The sequence below is a fragment of the Chlamydomonas reinhardtii genome, chromosome 1 (genome assembly GCF_000002595.2).
Source record: "Chlamydomonas reinhardtii strain CC-503 cw92 mt+ chromosome 1, whole genome shotgun sequence".
In the NCBI taxonomy this organism is placed as follows: Eukaryota; Viridiplantae; Chlorophyta; class Chlorophyceae; order Chlamydomonadales; family Chlamydomonadaceae; genus Chlamydomonas; species Chlamydomonas reinhardtii.
The window spans coordinates 5,830,791-5,848,438 of NC_057004.1; the positions used below are offsets into that span (position 1 = coordinate 5,830,791).

The 17,648-nt window shown below is 61.5% G+C and overlaps 4 protein-coding genes across 6 annotated transcripts; 2 read left to right on the top strand and 2 right to left on the bottom strand.

The window, feature by feature from the left end:
• Positions 1 to 2,472: 2,472 nt before the first annotated feature.
• CHLRE_01g041650v5 (uncharacterized protein) lies at positions 2,473 to 3,837 on the bottom strand. Of its 2 annotated transcripts, none has more exons than XM_001690103.2 (3): positions 3,628 to 3,837; positions 3,376 to 3,534; positions 2,473 to 3,211 (listed from the first exon to the last, which is right to left on the bottom strand). In XM_001690103.2, the coding sequence occupies exons 1-3, from the start codon at positions 3,781 to 3,783 to the stop codon at positions 2,906 to 2,908; spliced, it is 621 nt and encodes a 206-aa protein (XP_001690155.2). In that variant the 5' UTR covers positions 3,784 to 3,837; the 3' UTR covers positions 2,473 to 2,905. The 2 variants fall into 2 exon arrangements, with proteins under 2 accessions (XP_001690155.2, XP_042928731.1); XM_043058817.1 differs by having other exon boundaries at positions 2,473 to 3,284.
• Positions 3,838 to 4,687: 850 nt separating this feature from the next.
• CHLRE_01g041667v5 (uncharacterized protein) lies at positions 4,688 to 8,759 on the top strand. Of its 2 annotated transcripts, XM_043058818.1 has the most exons (6): positions 4,688 to 4,798; positions 5,063 to 5,219; positions 5,923 to 5,983; positions 6,667 to 6,771; positions 7,646 to 7,862; positions 8,372 to 8,759. In XM_043058818.1, exons 1-6 carry the CDS (start codon positions 4,789 to 4,791, stop codon positions 8,638 to 8,640), a joined length of 819 nt encoding a protein of 272 aa, XP_042928732.1. In that variant the 5' UTR covers positions 4,688 to 4,788; the 3' UTR covers positions 8,641 to 8,759. The 2 variants fall into 2 exon arrangements, with proteins under 2 accessions (XP_042928732.1, XP_042928733.1); XM_043058819.1 differs by lacking the exons at positions 4,688 to 4,798; positions 5,063 to 5,219; positions 5,923 to 5,983; positions 6,667 to 6,771 and adding an exon at positions 7,248 to 7,357 and having other exon boundaries at positions 7,693 to 7,862.
• Positions 8,760 to 9,051: 292 nt separating this feature from the next.
• CHLRE_01g041700v5 (uncharacterized protein) lies at positions 9,052 to 9,917 on the bottom strand. The gene has a single exon (XM_043058820.1). The coding sequence runs from the start codon at positions 9,684 to 9,686 to the stop codon at positions 9,450 to 9,452; it is 237 nt and encodes a 78-aa protein (XP_042928734.1). The 5' UTR covers positions 9,687 to 9,917; the 3' UTR covers positions 9,052 to 9,449.
• A 3,040-nt stretch (positions 9,918 to 12,957) lies between these two features.
• CHLRE_01g041752v5 (uncharacterized protein) lies at positions 12,958 to 17,589 on the top strand. The gene is made up of 4 exons (XM_043058821.1): positions 12,958 to 13,640; positions 13,761 to 13,973; positions 14,189 to 14,560; positions 14,799 to 17,589. Exons 1-4 carry the CDS (start codon positions 13,344 to 13,346, stop codon positions 15,537 to 15,539), a joined length of 1,623 nt encoding a protein of 540 aa, XP_042928735.1. The 5' UTR covers positions 12,958 to 13,343; the 3' UTR covers positions 15,540 to 17,589.
• Positions 17,590 to 17,648: the final 59 nt, after the last annotated feature.

Genomic DNA, 17,648 nt, shown 5'->3' on the forward strand with positions numbered 1-17,648 from the left:
CGCATTCCTCACGCTCCGGGCGCCCGGCCAGGCGATAGCACCACACAGACACACCACAACGCCACACTCGCTTGCGATGCAGAGCCGCACCGCACCTGCAGGAAGATGACCAGCGTCCACGGATGAGCACCAAATGCAACATAGAGAAAATGCAACAGTATGCAGCAAAGCAATGGCCGGGCGACAGTATGACAAGCAGGGGCGAAAACAGGGCGCGGCAAGGCAGAAAAGGGAGCCCGAATGTACGGATGAGTGGCGGGCGAAGAGGTTGTGAGTGGTTGGTGGCTTTGTGTGTGGGCAGGACGCACGTGTGGGCGACCGTTCTAGTGCCTGGACGCTTGCGCCCTGGTTAGTGCGTGCGCTGAGCGTGTGTGCTACGGCCTGGACGAATCCCGGAACTCCGGTGCCTAGGCTTGTGGCGTCGAGGCACAGCGGTGGGGCCCTGGCGGGTTGAGGCTTGGCTAGGACCCACTGTGCGCGGAGTCACACGGACTTTGACCGCGGGAGGGTTTGCAGCAAAGTCGAGGTTGGTGGAGTCAAGTTGGGCCGTGATAGCATGTGATGGCTCAGTGCTTTCGTGTGCTGGGACTGTCCCCTCTGTAACATCCACATTTATACGCCGAACACAAGAACCCTTGGTTTCCGTTGGTTTCGTCACTGCGTTCGGCACGGAAACCCCAATTACAAAATAAGGCAAAATGGGAGGCAGAGGCGCAGGGGCAGAAGGCAGGGTGAAGGCAAGACTCCTGAAGCAATCCAAACAACAAAACATCAAGCTTGATGTCAAGAATGCAGATGTTACAGAGGGGACAGTCCCAGCACCCGAAGACGCTGAGCCATCACATGCTAGGTCAAGGAAGGCTGGAATAGATCCAAAATGGCACGGAATACCCAGAACTCCTTTGCTACAGCCTCAGCACCTTTACATAGGCATGCTGCATGACATGGCGGTAGAGTGCCTACTCAGCAACCTGAACATGTGGCTGTCTTGGCATGCCTGACAATAATCAAAAGCATCTTGAAGCCCGTGCCTGCAACCTGCATGCTCTACTCTCCCCTTGACCCAACAGAACAGCCGTTCTACTTCAACCCCAAACATTATTACTGGCCACTACATCCCACTGCCACACATTTTTGGGCTGAGCCCCCTGAGCGAAGCGATCCAGGGGGGGCGAAGCCCCCCAGGATTGCCCCTGTCCGTGCCTGCCTGCCTGCCTGCCTGCCTGCCTGCGTTGACAACAAGGGGTGTCAGCTTTGTACAGCTGGAAAATGGGCTGAGCCCCCGTACGCTTGGGAGCTGATAAGCATGTAACGCCCCGTCAGAGCCTCCATGCCGCTACGACGCGCAGGCTCGGACACTCGGGTAGGGGTCGTGCGGGATTTCCCGCGCCCCGCATGCGTGCCTTGTCACGTTCCCAAACACCCCAAGCATTTCTTTCGCCTCCTGCCATAATCAACACCTCCCCGGCGCCCCACGCTCAAAGGGCTAGGCGCGGGGCGGGGGCGACCTCGGGGCTTCTCGGCATCCTGGCGCGTCGGCAGGCATGGCTCGGCAAGTCGCTCAAAATTTTCGATATACTTCCCCGCTTTGCTTGCCGCCAACATAGTTTGCCTTAGAGACTGCATATCAGCGGGCACCGGATGCTTTCCTCGCGACCTCGCGAAAGTCAATTGTCCATGGACGCGCGAAGGCACTTCTCGCTCCGCCCGAATTTTCCCTGCCACCTATTTACATGCAATAGGCATTAACAAATACTAATATGTAGCACTCGCGGTTTGCGCCAGTATGCTATGTTTTGCCGACACCACGCACGCACGCACGCACGGACAGGGGTGTTCCTGGGGGGCTTCGCCCCCCCCCCTGGAACGCTTCGCTGGGGGGGCTCAGCCCAAAAAGTGCCAAACTGGTGCAAACCGCGAGCGCCACGTATTATAAGTTGCTATTCCCTATTGTAGAAAAATAGGCGGCAGGGAAAACTCGGCTGGAGCGAGAAGCGACCTCGCGAGTCCATGGACATCTTGACTTTCGCGAGGTCGCGAGGTAGCACTTCGCCATGTTGTCGCCGTCTGTCCCTCGACATTCCCTTGCAAAGCCCCGATGCCTCCTTGCCATGCACTCCGGACTTCATGCGTGCCACCAGTCCACACGTCTACCTGGCTAAACTCTTGTCCTATCAGTACAGCTTTCGCCTGCCGGCCCTACCACCTGCCGGCCCTACCACCTGCTCGCAAGTGCCCATAGCACCTGCGCCCGCTCCCTTCACGGCTACGGTTTGTGGTGCTGCTGTAAGCTGGTAAAAGCTAGAAACCAGTATCACCAGAATCACCAGTACGCATGATACTTGCCTTTGAGAACCAAGGTAGAGAAGAAGAGTCTGTGCCGAGATGTAGTATGTGGCACTAAGAAGCGCCGGGAGAGAGGAGAGAGGAGCTGTCACTACAGGCTTCCACAGATGATACATTCGTCAAAGCACCGCAGTTATGTTACAAGAACACCCGTTCCTTGCGACACCTGTCAGTTCAAATGACTAAACAATTGTCCAGGTAACAATAATCAAGTCTCAGGAGCCGGCGCTGGGGGTCCGAACACGCTTTTGGCCGGGTCCCATGCAGCGCGACCCTGGATCCAGGTCGAGTTGCACACACCCCTCCCCTGTTGGTGATGGCACTGTTTGCCAAACCCATTTCACCATCATGCTCCAGCACAGCACCCTTCCAGATTGAGTTTGAAATGTTTTACCTCTGTCCCTGTCTCTTCCAATACACAGTTCACTCCAATACACAGTTCGTTCCAATACAAGCCCACCCACACCACCCGCCTGCACCTGCCTCCACGGCCGAAGCGGTGCACGAGCTGTGGGGCTGGGGGTTTCTCTCAGCCATTGCAACAGTCGTCGGGCGGGCCTCACTGGTAGAAAGCCCCAGCCCCACAGCTCGTGGGATATGTATTTGGGCCTTGCTCATCATATTCTGTCGTCGTTGATGCGCAGACGGCGGAAGCGATGGACGAGGTGTGGGGCTGGGGGTTTCTCACAGTCATCGCAACGATCGCAGGGCGGGCCACGCTAACGGAATCGTTGGGCATGGTGCCCGCATTCATGCTCGCGGAGGGAACCATGCCCAACGATTCTACCAGCGAGGCCCGCCCGACGACCGTTGCGATGAATGTAAGAAACCCCCAGTCCCGCAGCTCGTGCATGGCCTCCGCCGTCTGCGCATCAACGACGACAGAATATGATGAGCAAAGCCAGAATAATTAGCCAGAGGACGCTGATGTTGCTCGCCTAGGCACAAAGAGGACAGCAATGGCGACGTCAGCATGACGTCAGCATCAGCACAGTGCTTGAAACACAGTGCCTAGAACACGGTGCCTACCTCCTGCTTGGCGGCCTCGGCGGCCTTCTCGGCGTCCGCGGCGGCCTTCTGGGCGTCCGCGGCGGCCTTCTGGGCGTCCGCGGCGGCCTTGGTCTTCATGGCCAAGGCGAATTGGGCCGCTGCCACGGCTTGCACCATCGCCTCCACCATCACCGGTGCCTGCTAACACCAACCAATGTGACTGAATAAGTGCGTGCGTGCGGACTCGTTCATTGAGTACGTGCGGACTCGTTTATCCTCACGCCCGCGTACCTTGTTTGGCCCGGTGTCGGCCGCGCTCGCTGTTGTGGGGCGGTTGGAACGATGTCCGTGGCGTTTGTCGCCCTTAACTACGCGGCACGGCACCGGGGGAGCCTTTGCCTTGAGGATCTGGGGCGAACTCCCCGCGAACAGCAGCCTGCTTTGCATGAATGAGATCTTGCGCGATGGCGAAATATTGTTTAGTAAACGATTCAGTGTCTCGACGATTAGTCCCGGAATTCGAAAGAGGCCCAATCAGGCCCAATCGCTGCTTGCCGCCTGCGGGCCCATCCCGCACGGGCTTGCGGGCTGGGTTGGATTGGGCAAGACCTGGGCCAGGTGCTTGAGACAAGGACCTGGGAGGAGCCGAGGATGGCGGGGGTCAGGGCAGGGGCTAGGGGCGGGGCCAGGGCATGGTGGGTGCAAGGCAGAGGTGGGGCTGTACCGGGGCACCAGAGAAGGAAGTCCGAAACGGATATGTCAGGGCAAAAGCTGTGGCCAGAGGTCAGGGCAGGAGCTGGGGCCAGGGCCAGGGCCGGAGCCGGGGCACAGTTGAGTCTGGGCAGGGGCTGGGGCCATGAGCACTAGCATACCAACCACCTGCTTGGCAGCCCGCAGTCAGGAGTCCCCACATCTTGCCTGACCATGACCCCATGGCATCCCCTGGCTTTGACTGTCCTTTGCACAGGCCTCCTCGCAAGCTGCAGCTGCTGCTACAGCAGCCGCAGCAGCCGCACTCTCTGACCTGTAACAGGCGACGGTGGTCGCGGTGGAGGCTGGCAAGGCGGCAGCGGTAGGATGCGATGCCAAGTAAGTTAGTCGGGACCTGTGGAGAAGCTGTTGCGCGCTACCTGCCGTCTCCCGCAGCGGCCTCATCTGCAGCTGTAGCAACAGCAGCAGCGAGAGGTGGCGCTGGTGCTGTTGGTGGTGCAGCTGCCGCTGGTGCTGTTGGCGGTGATCCTGATGGTGGCGGGCCATCCAGTAATTTGTGTAGCTGGCATATACGGTATGGGAAAAACCTGTCCCCAGAAATTGGCACAGCTACCAGGCCCCGGGAACCCCCGCCAAGGTTATTCAACAAGCCCGCCATCATGTCTATGGCTTGACGTGGTTGTCATTAATAAGCTACTGTGTGAAATGTGAATGCTAGTCTTGTTGGTTGACTGAGCATGCATGAGTGCGGGTGAGTGGGTGGGCGTGCAGAGGGCGTCTCGTTGTGTTTTCCTTCCTTGCAGAGAGGGAAGCCAACGTGGAGCGCGCACGATGGTGTGATGTGCAATGCAATCATCTCCACAAGCACGATTTTCTGCAGCCTTCTCTTACCCTACTTCGCCACCTCACATTAACGTAGCGCACCGGCACGTCGGCACATTGCCATCGCCATCGCCACACACGCAGGTAGGGCTGCCCGCTTGGGTCGCCGACCACCCCCATGTCTGTGTCCCAGCCGGCTCCGCTGCTGCCGCGGGGCTGGGCGGCGGCGTGCGGGCGGACGGCGGCAGCGGTGGCGGGTGCAGTGGTGCAGTGGGCGGCCGCGGCGGGCTGACGTGCAACATGCACTGGGCGGAGCGCTTCAGCCGCAACGCCACACTGGAGTTCACTCGGTGGGTTGTGGTCTTGTGAGTTGCTGGTCTAGCTGGTCGTTGCTTGTTGGAACCTATCGGAATTCTTGGCTTGGCCTGGCGTGGTTTGGTGTGGTCTGTGCTGAACGTGGGGCAGTGACATAGCGGTAGTTAGTGGGCCGACTGTTATTGTTGGCGATGGGTGCCATGGGGGGGCGGGTCGCCTGGCCCTGGGTAGGGCGTTGGTGACACAGGGGGGCGAGGGCATGGCGTCAACGGGACTGCAGGGACGGATACCAACACAGCTAACGACTGCTGGGGGCCGCTGACGCTGACGCTGGCGACTGCTCGGAGCCGGTTGGAGGCAATGCGGTGGACGTTCCTTCATGCACGCCCGGGCGGGGCGGCCCCAGCACTGACATACACATGCGGTGAAAGCATCGCATGTGTAGCAGATGGCTGACGGCCTTGACCAGGGGCCCCCTGGTTAAGGCCGCCGATCATCTGCTCTACTTCAACCGCATGTGAAGAGCCTGGGGCACGCTTTGCGGCATGTCCATGGGGACTGCATTGTGACCGACATGACTCGCCAACTCTGCATCACCCCTCCGTTCCCCGTTCCAGCTGCACCTCTCACCATCGCCGCCACCGCTACCACCACACCTCTTTAGCCACGCGTTTGCACTCAAGAACAAAAACAGCAAAACCGAAAACAAAACAAAATCATCGTGAACCCTGCAGCCAGGGACCGCAAGATGATGCCCGTCATGTTGGTGGTCGACGCCCGCAGCATCATGTGGAGCAAGGTGAGGTAGCGACGGCGGTGGCGGCTTGGGGCCGGGCGGGAGGGGGCACACTTCAACTGTACCCTACCGCTCCCTGGCCCTGCCCAAACTCTCTTTCTGACTCCTCTTACTTTTCCCTCCCCCACCCCGCTTCATCGAACTAGTCATGACTGGAACCCCACCATAACCATTGCCGTACCAGTCACCCGTATGATTGATATCCCCAACATCCCCACACACCTCACCGAACCCCAGCCCCACCGCCTCCCCATGACTCACACCAAACACCTTCCCCCAACCACCACATCCAACGGGCGCGCTGCTCCTAATTGCTGGCCAACAACGGCAACGGCATGATGTATGCCCCCTGACCGAGCTTCGCTGGCCTGCGCCCCGCCGGCCGCCACCACGTGCCGCTTCGGCAGCCGTGCGCTGCGCACCCTATCTAACCCTCGCCTACAAACCCCTGCCGGGAGCCACCCAGGCGGTGAGAGCAGCGGGCTGTAGCAGCGGGTGGCGTGGCTGTAGCAGGGCGGGTAACAAGCGTGGCGTGACTGGCACAGGGCGAGGCTGCTGGCCGGGCCACCCATACCCTCCACACACACACACACACATACACACACACACACACACACACACACACGCACCTCAACACACCCCCACACGCACACACACACATACACATACCCTGCAAACCCGCACAGATCACCCCCGCCGACGAGTCCGGCGCAACCTTCCTGCTGGGCCTGGTGGCGGTGCACGACCCGCCCCGTCCCGAGGCCGCCCGCGCGCTGGAGCTGCCCCGACAGGTCGGGGGAGGGGGTTGTTGGTAGAGGGGGGCAGACGGTGTGGGTGGTGGTGGGGGCGGGTTGGGGGGATGTTTAATGAGAGACGCTGAATAGCATGGCACCCAGCCCAGCCCATCCGGTTGCAGCCTATCAAGCTCACAAGCGCGTCTTTTGTGGGGCCTGTGCCTGCTGTGTAGCGTGTACTTGTGCCCTACCCCACCCTCACTGGGAGGGACGGTGGTTCGCCTGCATAAGTATCTGACCGGCGTGTTTCCACGCCTCAACCATTCGCCGGGGAACTGAACGGGGCAGGTTCATCAAGGCCCAAAGTGCCCTGCAGCTGCCGCTGTGTCCTGCTAGAAAAAGCCTTGCTGCTGGCTGGTGGTTGTGTCGGCCTGCCATGCTCGACACCCAAAGTATGGGCCACACAATGCCAGCAGTCCTGCGACGCGGATGTTCCCCAGCAGTGCGAATCTGACCATCGTCAGAGTGACACCCTAAACAGCCGCGCTGGCCCTGGCTTTGGCCTAACCAGTAGGAGGATGTGCCAGCGATGGCCAGGGTTACTCACGAGGCGCACGCTAGAACTCGCACTGCCAAAAGCCAGGTGCGCCACGTAGCTACAGGGCGGGGGCCTCTTCGCGCGAATGTTTCTAGAAGCTGACAGATCTGTGAGTGATGGAGCCCGGCCGTGCCCAGCCATCAGGGAATGCACTGCAGTAGTGCCTATCCAGAAATGGCGACGCCAGGCATGAGATTACAGAGGGAGCGGGCTGACGTGGTGAGAGAGAATGGATTGGAGAGAGGGTGTTAACCGCTCTGCCACCGGGCAGCGCACGCGCGCTCAGCTTCACTACCTTACACGCCTGGTACAGCGCCCCCACGCGCTGAACAGGCTCCCGCGCCACGTGCCCTCGCCCCGCCCCCCTTCCCCTCCACCAGGCGGCGCCTCCACCAGCAGGCGGCGCCTCCACCAGCAGGCGGCGCCTCCACCACCAGCAGGCGGCGCCTCCAGCACCAGCAGGCGGCGCCTCCACCAGGAGCACCAGGAGGGCGGCTTGCCGGACTTGGCCTCGCTGGCGGGGGTGATGCGGTGGTGCGCCAGCAGCCTGGTGGGCAATGCGCTGGCGTGCAGCAGTTTGTGCTAGAGGGCGGCGGCGGGGAGCACGGTGGAGGGCAGGAGGAGGGGTCCGGAGAAGAGGCGAGCTGAACGGTGTGAGACAAGGGAACGGGCCGACACTGTGCATCATGCTTCATGGGCTGAGCCGTGCGGGTGTGTTCTCTGCTCCACCGCCTGCATATTGCGCCGGTCTGCCTCATCATCAGTGCTGCCAGCCAGCCAGCAAGCCAGCCACCGCCCGACGCCCGCTCACTGCCGACTTCCCCTCCTGGCAGGCACCACGCATCGTGCCACGCAAAGTGCTGGCCCTCACCCAATCGCTCAAGCACAACCAATCTCTCCCACCTTCCAACCCTGCTCTCCTCAGCACCTTGGGGGTAACATGAACTACCCCACCCAATCCACACCCGCCACACCGCCGTCCCATCCCCCTCCCCTGCGCCACCTCCGCCCCCACCCCCACCCCCACCCCCACCCCCACCGCCAACCCTGCACCTTCAGCCCCCAGCCCTCCGCCTCCCCCCCTGGGCCCCCTCACCTGCGCCACCAGCGCGCCCACCGGCACGGCCGCCAGCAGGTCGCCCGACAACACCACGAGCCTGGGGCTGCTGGTGATGCGGCTGGCCACGGCACGCAGCGCGGCCGCCGTGCCGTACCCCTCCGGCACCGACACCACCTCGCAAAAGGCCAGCGCCCCCAGCGATCCGGCGTACTCGGAGCTGATCCACTCGCGCACCCTGGCAGCGGCCTTCTCGCCGATGACCACCTGAGGTGGACAAGGAGCAAGGGGTAGGGCTTGTCAGGACTGGAGGACGGAAGGTGGCATGTTGCGAGCTCTCAGCGGGGTGGGCGGGGCGACTGGATGTGCAGCAGCCTTGCTTTCCGCAGAGGCGTGCCTCCGTGCACGCGCCTTCCACGGGTGCCTTCCCAGCACCCTCAGATGCGCGGGCGCGCGCTGCAGCGCCCCCCCTCCCCTTCCGGGCACTCTGCAATCTATCTATCACGGGAGCCCCACGCCCCTGACGCGGTCGGGGCCATACAGCAGCTGTGGGCACGTACCACGATGGCGCTGCGCAGGCCCGCCTCCGCCAACGCTCGCAGTGGGTAAGAGATCAGCGGCTTGTTCGCAACGGGCAGCAGGGCCAGCGCTGCTGCTGCCCGTGGCGATCTGCCTACCTGATCCTGATCCTGAACCTGATCCTGATCCTGAATCTGACCCCGACTACCTGACCCTGAACCTAATCCTGAATCCACCCGCTACCCCTTCTGCTGCTGCCACCAGAGCAGCTGCCGGGGGGAAATCGTGCTACGATCCAATGCAAGCATTACGTTCAGCCTCACCCAGCACACCCGAACCACTCATCCACCCGCTACCCCTTGACAGCACTGGCACCAGCCGGTCAGGTAGTCAGGTAGTCAGGATCAGGTAGTCAGCAGGATCAGGTAGTCAGAATCAGGTAGTCATGTAGTCAGGTTCAGGGTGATCATCAGGTAGTCAGGTAGTCAGGTTCAGGATTCACAGCGCGCCCGGGTCAGGTAGCGCTTCCTCGCCGTGTCGCTGCATCTCCGCTACACGTTGTCATACCAGCGCCCCCTTGGGTTCGCTCGGCTCAGCGAGGTAGCGCTCCAGGGTGGACAGGCCCTGGTACCACCAGCTCTCAGCCACCCAGCAGCGGACCTTGGAGTTGATGGGCCGGATGCCGTACTGGCGCCAGAAGCCATCGTATGTGGCGCGGTAGCTGCCGTTGTCGGAGCAGTTGAAGGCGAAGTCGTATCGGTCCACAAAGCTGCGCTCGGCGAGGAGGACCTGCTGCATGGTGAACGTGGGCAGGAAAATGGCCCGCAGCTCGCAGCACACGCAGCGTGCCGCGCAGCGGGCCCAGGCAGCCCACTTGAGAGGCTCTCCTGTTGGACCAGGCCGGCCGTGGAGAGCCGTAGGGCGCACTGAATAGCGCAGGTCAGCAGGTGGGAGCCGCGGACCAGGTAATCGTCCCACCGCGAGTGTGTCGGCGCGTCAGAGGTCTGGCAGCCGCGGTTGTCCACCCAGACATAATAGCAAACTTCCAGCCAGCCGGCAACTCGTCGGTACAGTAACTCTGGCGTTCAACCGGCCGCGTACTCCTGCCCTGCCGTTGCAAATTGTTTGTCATCTGCTGGGTTCTGGGAATCAGCTGCACCCTCCGGGACTTTACCAACCTGCCTTGACACTGTCCCATCACACACCCAGACATAATAGAGGTAGGGTATGCCAGACGAACGCTCGTGACGCAGCTCCACGCGATCAAGCCAGCCCTGCAGGTCAGAGGTCACGTCAAATTCGGTCGCATCGTCAGAGGCCGTTGCGACTCACGTTCTGTCGCCAACAGCCCGGAGGCCAGCCAGAGAGAGAGGACATGAATGCACATCGTGCTCACCACCTTGTAACCACACACACACACACACACACACACACACACACACACACACACACACACACACACACACACAGATGCGGACCAAGTCACGGCAGCGTCCGTGAGCGATACCTCTGCCCTCCTATCCCATGGTGCCATCCATTAGCCCCGCGCCTCACGAGGCGCATGCTTCAGTGCAGTGGTCACCGAGTTCGAGAGTCCTGAGGGCGCGGCGTGGGAAGCTTTTCCATGGAGGCGTGGACCCTACCCCAAGACCCTGCCCGCCGCTGCTGCTCAAATGCTAACTACGACCTCTTGCGAGCAACATCAACATCATATCACCACCTCACTCCCGCCACATGGTGGTGGAGCGCGCGCGGCAGCGGCTGCGTGAGGCGCGCGGTGACGAGGTGCCGGACGCGGCGCCGGGGGCGGGGGCGGACGTGGGCGTGCGGCCGGGGCTGGTGGTGGAGGCACCCACCATCGTGGTGCATCCGCAGGTGGGGGGTGAGGGTCAGCGCTTGGGGTGGGTGTCGTTCCTCCGAAAGTAACGGGCGAGACCGTGGTAAACGGCGCGCGCGATAGAGTTTCGCACGCGGATGCGAACAGGAGTTGCAGGTCTGTGGGTAACAATGCGTTGAGGCCCAGGAGGCTGCCGTGTATGTGTTTCCAGCCTACACCACGCCCCTTCTGACTGGATCTATCGTGCTGTAGAACTGTGCACCTGCTTAAGGAGTGTGTGACGCTGACCCCGGCGCGCAGGACGCGGCGGTGGCGGAGGAGGGCACTGTGCGTTTCAAGGTCGTGGCGCGGGTGAGAGTGGCGGCCTGGAGGGGGCCCTGAGGAACGGGTTAACTGCGTTGCCTGCTGCACAGTGCGCACACACGACGTGGCCGCCACGCCAGCTCGATGCCACGCAGGCCAACTCCCACCGGGCCCTGAACCTCACCTACCACTCCCGTCACTCCCGGGCCCCCCTTACCACGCCCTTCACCCCCCCCCCCACTCCAGGGCCTGCCTCCGCTCAAGTACGAGTGGTACCGGTACGACCGCCGCCTGCTGGCCGCCACTGCAGACCAGCCCGAGCTCATCCTGGTAGGTGCAGGTGGGGGCATTGGGGGAGAGAGGGCGGGGGGGGGGGGAGAGGTGCATGGGGCGGCAGGAGCGGCAGATGCGGCTGGCGGTGGGAGTGGGCGGGGTGGCGGGCGGCTGCAGTCGCGTGGGGGGAGGTTGGACACGGAGCGGGTCGTAAGGATCCGAGCCGGCGGCCTTGCAGCGTTCATCAATGGAGGGTAAAGCCATGCGCTCATGTCTCATGTGTGTCCGCCGTCATCCTGCCCCCCCCCCCCGCTCTCACGTGACTCGTGACTCTCGCTTGACTCCTGGCCCTGCCTCCTATCCTTGCCCCCGCCAACCCGCCCTCCCGCCTCCCTCATGATCACGATGTTCTTGTCCTTTCATGGCACCGATGCAAGCAACCACCGCCCCACGTGTTATTTACTAACAGCGAACAATGACAAGAAAAGGTGGCTCTCCCTTGCAAGGGAAAAGTGGGCTGTGCCGCCACGCCACGTCCTCCGTCTGAGGCCGAAGGTTCCGATACTAGCCTCATCTCCCGGACATAGCCGGGGTCGGTTTGTACAGGCACCGCCCGCCATATGTGCCCAGTCGCGCCCAGCTATCAAGCACTAGTGCAGCAGGCAGCAGGCCAACCAGACAGCAAGGAAAACACCCCTGCCGCTGCAGCTGACTGCCCGCTACGCCATCCTCGTCAGCACAGGTCGCTAACCAGACAACACCGGCAGGTCTCAACCTGCGCGCCGGCGCCGCTTTGAAGGCGGCGCCGCGCTGTCCTCCTCCACGTGGCCTTGCCTGCCCCCTCTGCTCCGAACATGCGCGCCGCCACTGCCGCTGGGCCCAGGGCCGCCCGTGCCGCCGCCACCACCGGGCCCAACGCCGTGGCCGCTGCTGTTGCCGCCGGTAGGCGCGGTGCCACCGCCGCCGCCACCGCCGTCTCCAGGCCCTTGTTTGAAAATTCAGCTGATGCGGCAGCGGCTTGGCACATTGGCTGCATGAGTCACAGCTGCCATCGCAGCAAGCAACGCGTGCACCTGTACCGTAATGTTTGCCACTTTAGCGCGCGGAAAATTGCATGTTGGGGCGCTTGGCTGAGGGACTGAGGCGCTGTTAATCCTAGTTACCCTACCGTACGGTCCTTCACGCAGCCTTCACTCACCGTATGTTGAGCAGCAGTGCCAACCAGCCAACCAGGCTGGGCGCAAACCCCAAACATTACAGCGCTTCGGCATACTAACACGACAGCATCAGCTGTTCAATGATACTGTCTTTTGTACCGGTACTGTAGCGGTATGGTGTGGGAAGTCAGCGGCATATGCCGAGTCCCTGCACGCAAGCACATGCCACTTCCGCAATCCGCACGCGCTGTGAGGCGGTCAGGCGAAATGGCGCTCACTGTGGGTATTACAGGGCGCTTGGTGGGGAGGCGCCGTTCAGGGGCTGTGGCGGTAAGCCTACCTAGACCCCCTCAGTCCTCCGTCCTCACGTCAATAAGCTCGAACTGCACAGGGGGCGCGTGCGGGCACAGGCAATCGTGTCGGTGGTTGCAGGATGGTGCCAAGTCATGGCGGGCGCACAACCGTTCCTGGGCTGAGAGGCAATTAGAGTTCACCTATTCTTGAGCTACACATAGCACTAACTGGCTCACCCCAGAATGCCGTGACAAGCCGAGGACATTCGCTTCCCGGTTTTGGGCAAGCACCCACAATCAGCGTTAAAATAGCAAGCAAGCAATATAGTTTTCCTAGATTTACACAAAGCGCACACCAGCCAGTGGCGGCGCTAGCTGGACGAGGTCGCGAAGCTTGGGAAGTAGTGCTCACTGACTTGCACGACAAGCGCCGATCGGATGTTCATTACTGCGACGTCGCACAGGCTAACTTCACTGCTTACATTACGACAGTGTTCTTTCACAGGGCAATTGTTTCAAGCTTCTCTGAACTATCGGCAGCGTTTCGTGACTTTCTGGTCCTTTGACATTTGTGCCAGAGCTGCGAGCGAACATGTTTCTTCCTAAGTGCATCCAGCAACGCGCGTGCCTGCTTCAAGCCCAAGGCAAGGACCGGCGACTCCCGCCGGCAACGGCGGCACAAGCTGGCTCGGCAATCGCCATCGCTGCGGCAGTTGCGCAGTCCCGCGCGACGGCCAAGCGTGGCACCAGTGGCCGTTGCGACCGCAAGCGGCAATGTGCCAAAAGCTCTGCATCTGCAACATCGGTTACGGCACCGTCCATCACAACTCTTGCTTCTCAATCGTGTCAATCGCCAGCCTCCACCTCGGCCCCGCCCGCACAGCGACTGGTGAGCCTTACGAAACTCGGGTGCAAGGACGAGGGCTGACCTTGAGTGCAAGCTTACCTCACTAGCGACGCAAAGCGCTGACCAACCCGCCCCCGCCTACCCTGCCCTTCTCCGCCGCAGGCCTCGTCCAGCTTCCCCGCTTCAGATGATGACGACCAGTGCACCGCCGAGCGCCACAGCAGCGGCGGCGGCAGCAGCAGTGAGGGCAGCTCTACACCCAGCGGCCGCAGCAGCTGCGACGGAAGTGGCAGCGGCACTGGCAGCGAGGTTGAGGAAGGGCCCAAGGTGGAGTCTCCGGTGTCGCCTTCCCTTGTCAGCAGTTCGGATGAGGTGGTGAGTGCCAGTTCGTTTACATACGGAGGCCCATGCCCAGCAGAGCCCGATTCATGCCTTAGCGTCTCTCTTAGTTCAGCCCGCAAGCAGTGTGAGTGCTCTCCACCCGTACGGACCGTGCATACGTGCCGACTCTCTGGCCGTAACAGTGTGCGCAGTCTCTCACCCTCCTTCCGTCCTCCCGCCCTCCCTCCCTTCCCCGCCCTTCCCTCCAGGCTCCCTCCCGCGACGCCGCGCACCAAGGCCCGATGCCCACCTGCCGCGTCGTGTCGAAGCTCTCCTGCACCGACCCCTACACCTGCCTGGAGGTTGTGGAGGTGCCCCAGCCCGACGGCACCTGCAGCCCCGCCCTGCTCATGACGCTGCTGCGCAAGCACAAGGTCACCGGCAAGCCGCGCCGCAAGCCCGACAACCGCACGCCGCTGCTGCTGCAGCACCTGGAGCGCCAGGCCGCGGCACACAAGGCACTGGGCGGCAGCCCCCACGGCGTTCGCCTGCTGTGGCAGTCCCGCCCCGGCCGCGAGTCTGACGCGCACATGTTGCTCCTCTCGTACGAGTCCGGCGCTGTGGGCCTGGACAGCTTCATGGTGAGTGGGAAAGCTGCATGCATACGGTACGGTATGAGGGCAGTCGCATTTTCAAGCAAGGGGAGGCACTAGGCGGCTGGGAGTGATGGCGAAAGAAGGGCTCACGCAAGGCTTGGGACGAGGGACAGCTGCCCGGCTTCAGGAAGCGTGCTCGCTCCATGCCTCCCGCTCTCGAGAAACGCTAGCTAATTGCTTTTCCCCGCCCTTCCCACTTTCCTCCCGCACGTACCGTATCCAGGACGACCTCGCCATGGACGAGACTCAGCGCGAGTTTGACGCCATGCTCGCCAAGCCCAAGCCCGAGAAGCCGCGTCGCCAGAACCCGAGCTCCAGCAACAAGACCACCGGCAAGACCGCTACACCCCCGCCCGCGCCTCCGCCCGCGCTGGTACTCACTGGCCGCACGCTCGTGCCCGAGCCTCTGCTGAAGCGCATCGCCGTCGCCCTGCTGTCCGCCCTCGCCCCCCTGCACGAGGCCGGCATCTGCCATGGCGCCATCGCACCCGATTGCGTGTCCGTCGTCACCGCCAGCAGCACCGAGCCCACGCCCTCCATCGGCGGCAGCAGCAGCACTCAGTTCCTGGTCACCAGCTGCGGTGTAGCGGCGCCGGTGGACGCAGCGGGAGTGGTTGAGCAGAGGCGCATGCGTGTCAAGGGCTCTGCGCTCGAGTACGCGGCAGCTGAGGTCCGCGCGCACCTAGCGGCGGCGCGCTCTGGATGTGATGTTGACAGCGAGGCTGCGGTGCCGGTAGTTACTGTGGCTTGCGATGTGGCAAGTGTGGGGCTGCTTCTGCTTGACGCGGCCGCCTTCCGTGCCACTGCTGGCGGCCTGCGTGCCTACACCGAGGGCCGCATGGGCCTGCCGGCGCGGCTGCCTCAGGGCCTCCGTGACCTGGTGGCGCGTCTCACAGCGGCCGACGCCTCGCAGCGGCCCTCGGCGCGCGAGGCGTTGGCGCACCCCTACCTGCAGGGCCTGTGATTGATGAGCTGCTGCGGCTTAGGTAGTTGTGGTATGTAGAAATCACGAGTGCATGGTTATGATAGGATGCATTGTTGCAAGTGAGGAGCGGTTACCGACTTACCGCTGAGAAGCAACTGGTGGTGGCGGTAGCATGAGTAGCAGGGCGACAGGCCCCGCTCGTAGGGCGCATCATAGCGCTGACGGCGGTGTGTTGTAAGCGGTTGCCGCTTGTCACCGGCCTGACTTGCATGGATTGATGCATGTGTCGACCTGATTGACATGGTGACGGGTGACGGCGGCCTGCTGCTGTCTGAGCATGTTGGGCGGTGGGCTTGAGCGTGTTACCGTCATACGGTACACGGCTGCAAGTCTGTGGCACCCCGCCTACCAATCCACCTCCAGACAAGTTGGAAGTCCGGCCGCGGTGATGGCCGGGTGCATACATCGGTGTAACATGTGCTGTATTGACTTGTGTGAAGGCTCTGGAGTCTGGAACAGCCTGCTCGGGCCTGTGCCCGACACATAGCTGCCGCAATCTCAGTGGGGCTTAAGGGTGCGGGAGTGCAAATCTCTGGACAGCATGCACCTGACAGCACACACCAACGAACCCCACTTACGACAGCAGCAATGAAGGCACAAGCGGATTCTTAGCCAAGGCCTAGCACCGGGACATGCCTATAGCAGCTTGCAAGTTATGGCTGTGTGCACATTATTTGACTCGGTCAGGTTGCGACATAGTCGACATGTGAAATGCGACATACAACATACCGACATACCAAGACTCGCCCACATTTGCATAGCTACGCGTCCTGGAGCTCATTTAAGTAACATCTCCCAGCTTTGCGGCGGTGCATTGCGCTAGCATAGCCACAAGCTCCTGCCACTGGCCGCACCCTAGGCCACGCCACCACCACCGTGGCAACCGTGACACGTTTTGTTGTGTGCCACGGCGTTCCACGCTTACCAGAGGCATATTAAATGCATCCACAATATGTTTGGCGGTTTTTTATGCGTTTGGGCGGTATGTGCGTTATGTCGCAATGTCGTATGTTGCAATTCACATGTCCACAAGTCGCAACCTGACCATGTCAAATAACTTGCAAGCTGCTATATTTGACATGGTCAGGACGATGCGACATGTGGATATGTGAATTGCGACATACGACATTGCGACATAATGCACCAGAGGTCGGCAAACGCATTTTTTCTGCTGCGGGTCCCAGACCGATTTCGGTAAACCCCAACCGGGGGGGTGTGGGGGGTGTCCCCCCAGCCGGGGGTCCGGGGGCGGGAGCCCCCGGAGAAAATTTTCGCATATCGGGCCTCAAATATGTGCATTTTACTAGGGTTTCCGCGTGTGCAAGGCTTGCATTCGTCTTACGTGTTCAACAGCACATGCCTGGGCAGCTGCTCTGTGGCAGGCAGCCACAAATCCTCGCAATCCCCCTCCGTCCAGCGCAAGCCGGCCCCGGGGCAGCAGCCCCAAAGAAATTTTGCAGATTGCGCTTCAAATTGCGACATTTTCAAGGGGTTTTGGGGGCATTTCGGGTAAACCAAGAGCAGGTCAATCATGTTTTGGGCCGGTTTTGGGGGGCAATTTTGGTTTCTGGAGCGATTTCGGTGGTGAAAGTACCCACAGCGGTTGGCTATTTTCGATTTCGGTTGCGGGTACATCTGAGGGCCCCGAAGGACCCGAGGCTTATGCCGACCTCTGTAATGCACATACCGCCCAAACGCATTTAAACCCGCCAAACATATTGTGTATGCATTCAATATGCCTCTGGTAAGCGTGGAACGCCGTGGCACACAACAAAACGTGTCTCGGTTGCCACAGTGGTGGTGGCGTGGCGTCGGGTGCGGCCAGTGGGAGGAGCTTGTGGCTACGCTAGCGCAATACACCGCCGCAAAGCTGGGAGATGTTACGCAAATGAGCTCCAGGACGCGTAGCTATGCAAATGTGGGCGAGTCTTGGTATGTCGCAATGTTGTATGTCGCATTTCACATGTCGACATGTCGCAACCTGACCATGTCAAATAATGTGCACACAGCCATACGCAACTTACTGATGGCTGCCCAACCCGGTCTCACCCGCGTTGTGGGCACCGTCCAAATTTGCACTCGCTTCAA

Coding starts and splice junctions, on each gene's coding strand:
- CHLRE_01g041650v5 (XM_001690103.2), bottom strand. CDS start 3,783: ATGCAAAGCAGGCTGCTGTTCGCGGGGAGTTCGCCCCAGATCCTCAAG. Junction 3,535..3,627: donor CCGACACCGGGCCAAACAAG/GTACGCGGGCGT, acceptor TGGTGTTAGCAG/GCACCGGTGATGGTGGAGGC. Junction 3,212..3,375: donor CCGAGGCCGCCAAGCAGGAG/GTAGGCACCGTG, acceptor GTTGATGCGCAG/ACGGCGGAGGCCATGCACGA.
- CHLRE_01g041667v5 (XM_043058818.1), top strand. Junction 5,984..6,666: donor GCAGCATCATGTGGAGCAAG/GTGAGGTAGCGA, acceptor AAACCCGCACAG/ATCACCCCCGCCGACGAGTC. Junction 7,863..8,371: donor GGTGGTGCGCCAGCAGCCTG/GTGGGCAATGCG, acceptor CTGCACCTTCAG/CCCCCAGCCCTCCGCCTCCC.
- CHLRE_01g041700v5 (XM_043058820.1), bottom strand. CDS start 9,686: ATGCAGCAGGTCCTCCTCGCCGAGCGCAGCTTTGTGGACCGATACGAC.
- CHLRE_01g041752v5 (XM_043058821.1), top strand. CDS start 13,344: ATGTTTCTTCCTAAGTGCATCCAGCAACGCGCGTGCCTGCTTCAAGCC. Junction 13,641..13,760: donor CCCCGCCCGCACAGCGACTG/GTGAGCCTTACG, acceptor TCTCCGCCGCAG/GCCTCGTCCAGCTTCCCCGC. Junction 14,561..14,798: donor TGGGCCTGGACAGCTTCATG/GTGAGTGGGAAA, acceptor TACCGTATCCAG/GACGACCTCGCCATGGACGA.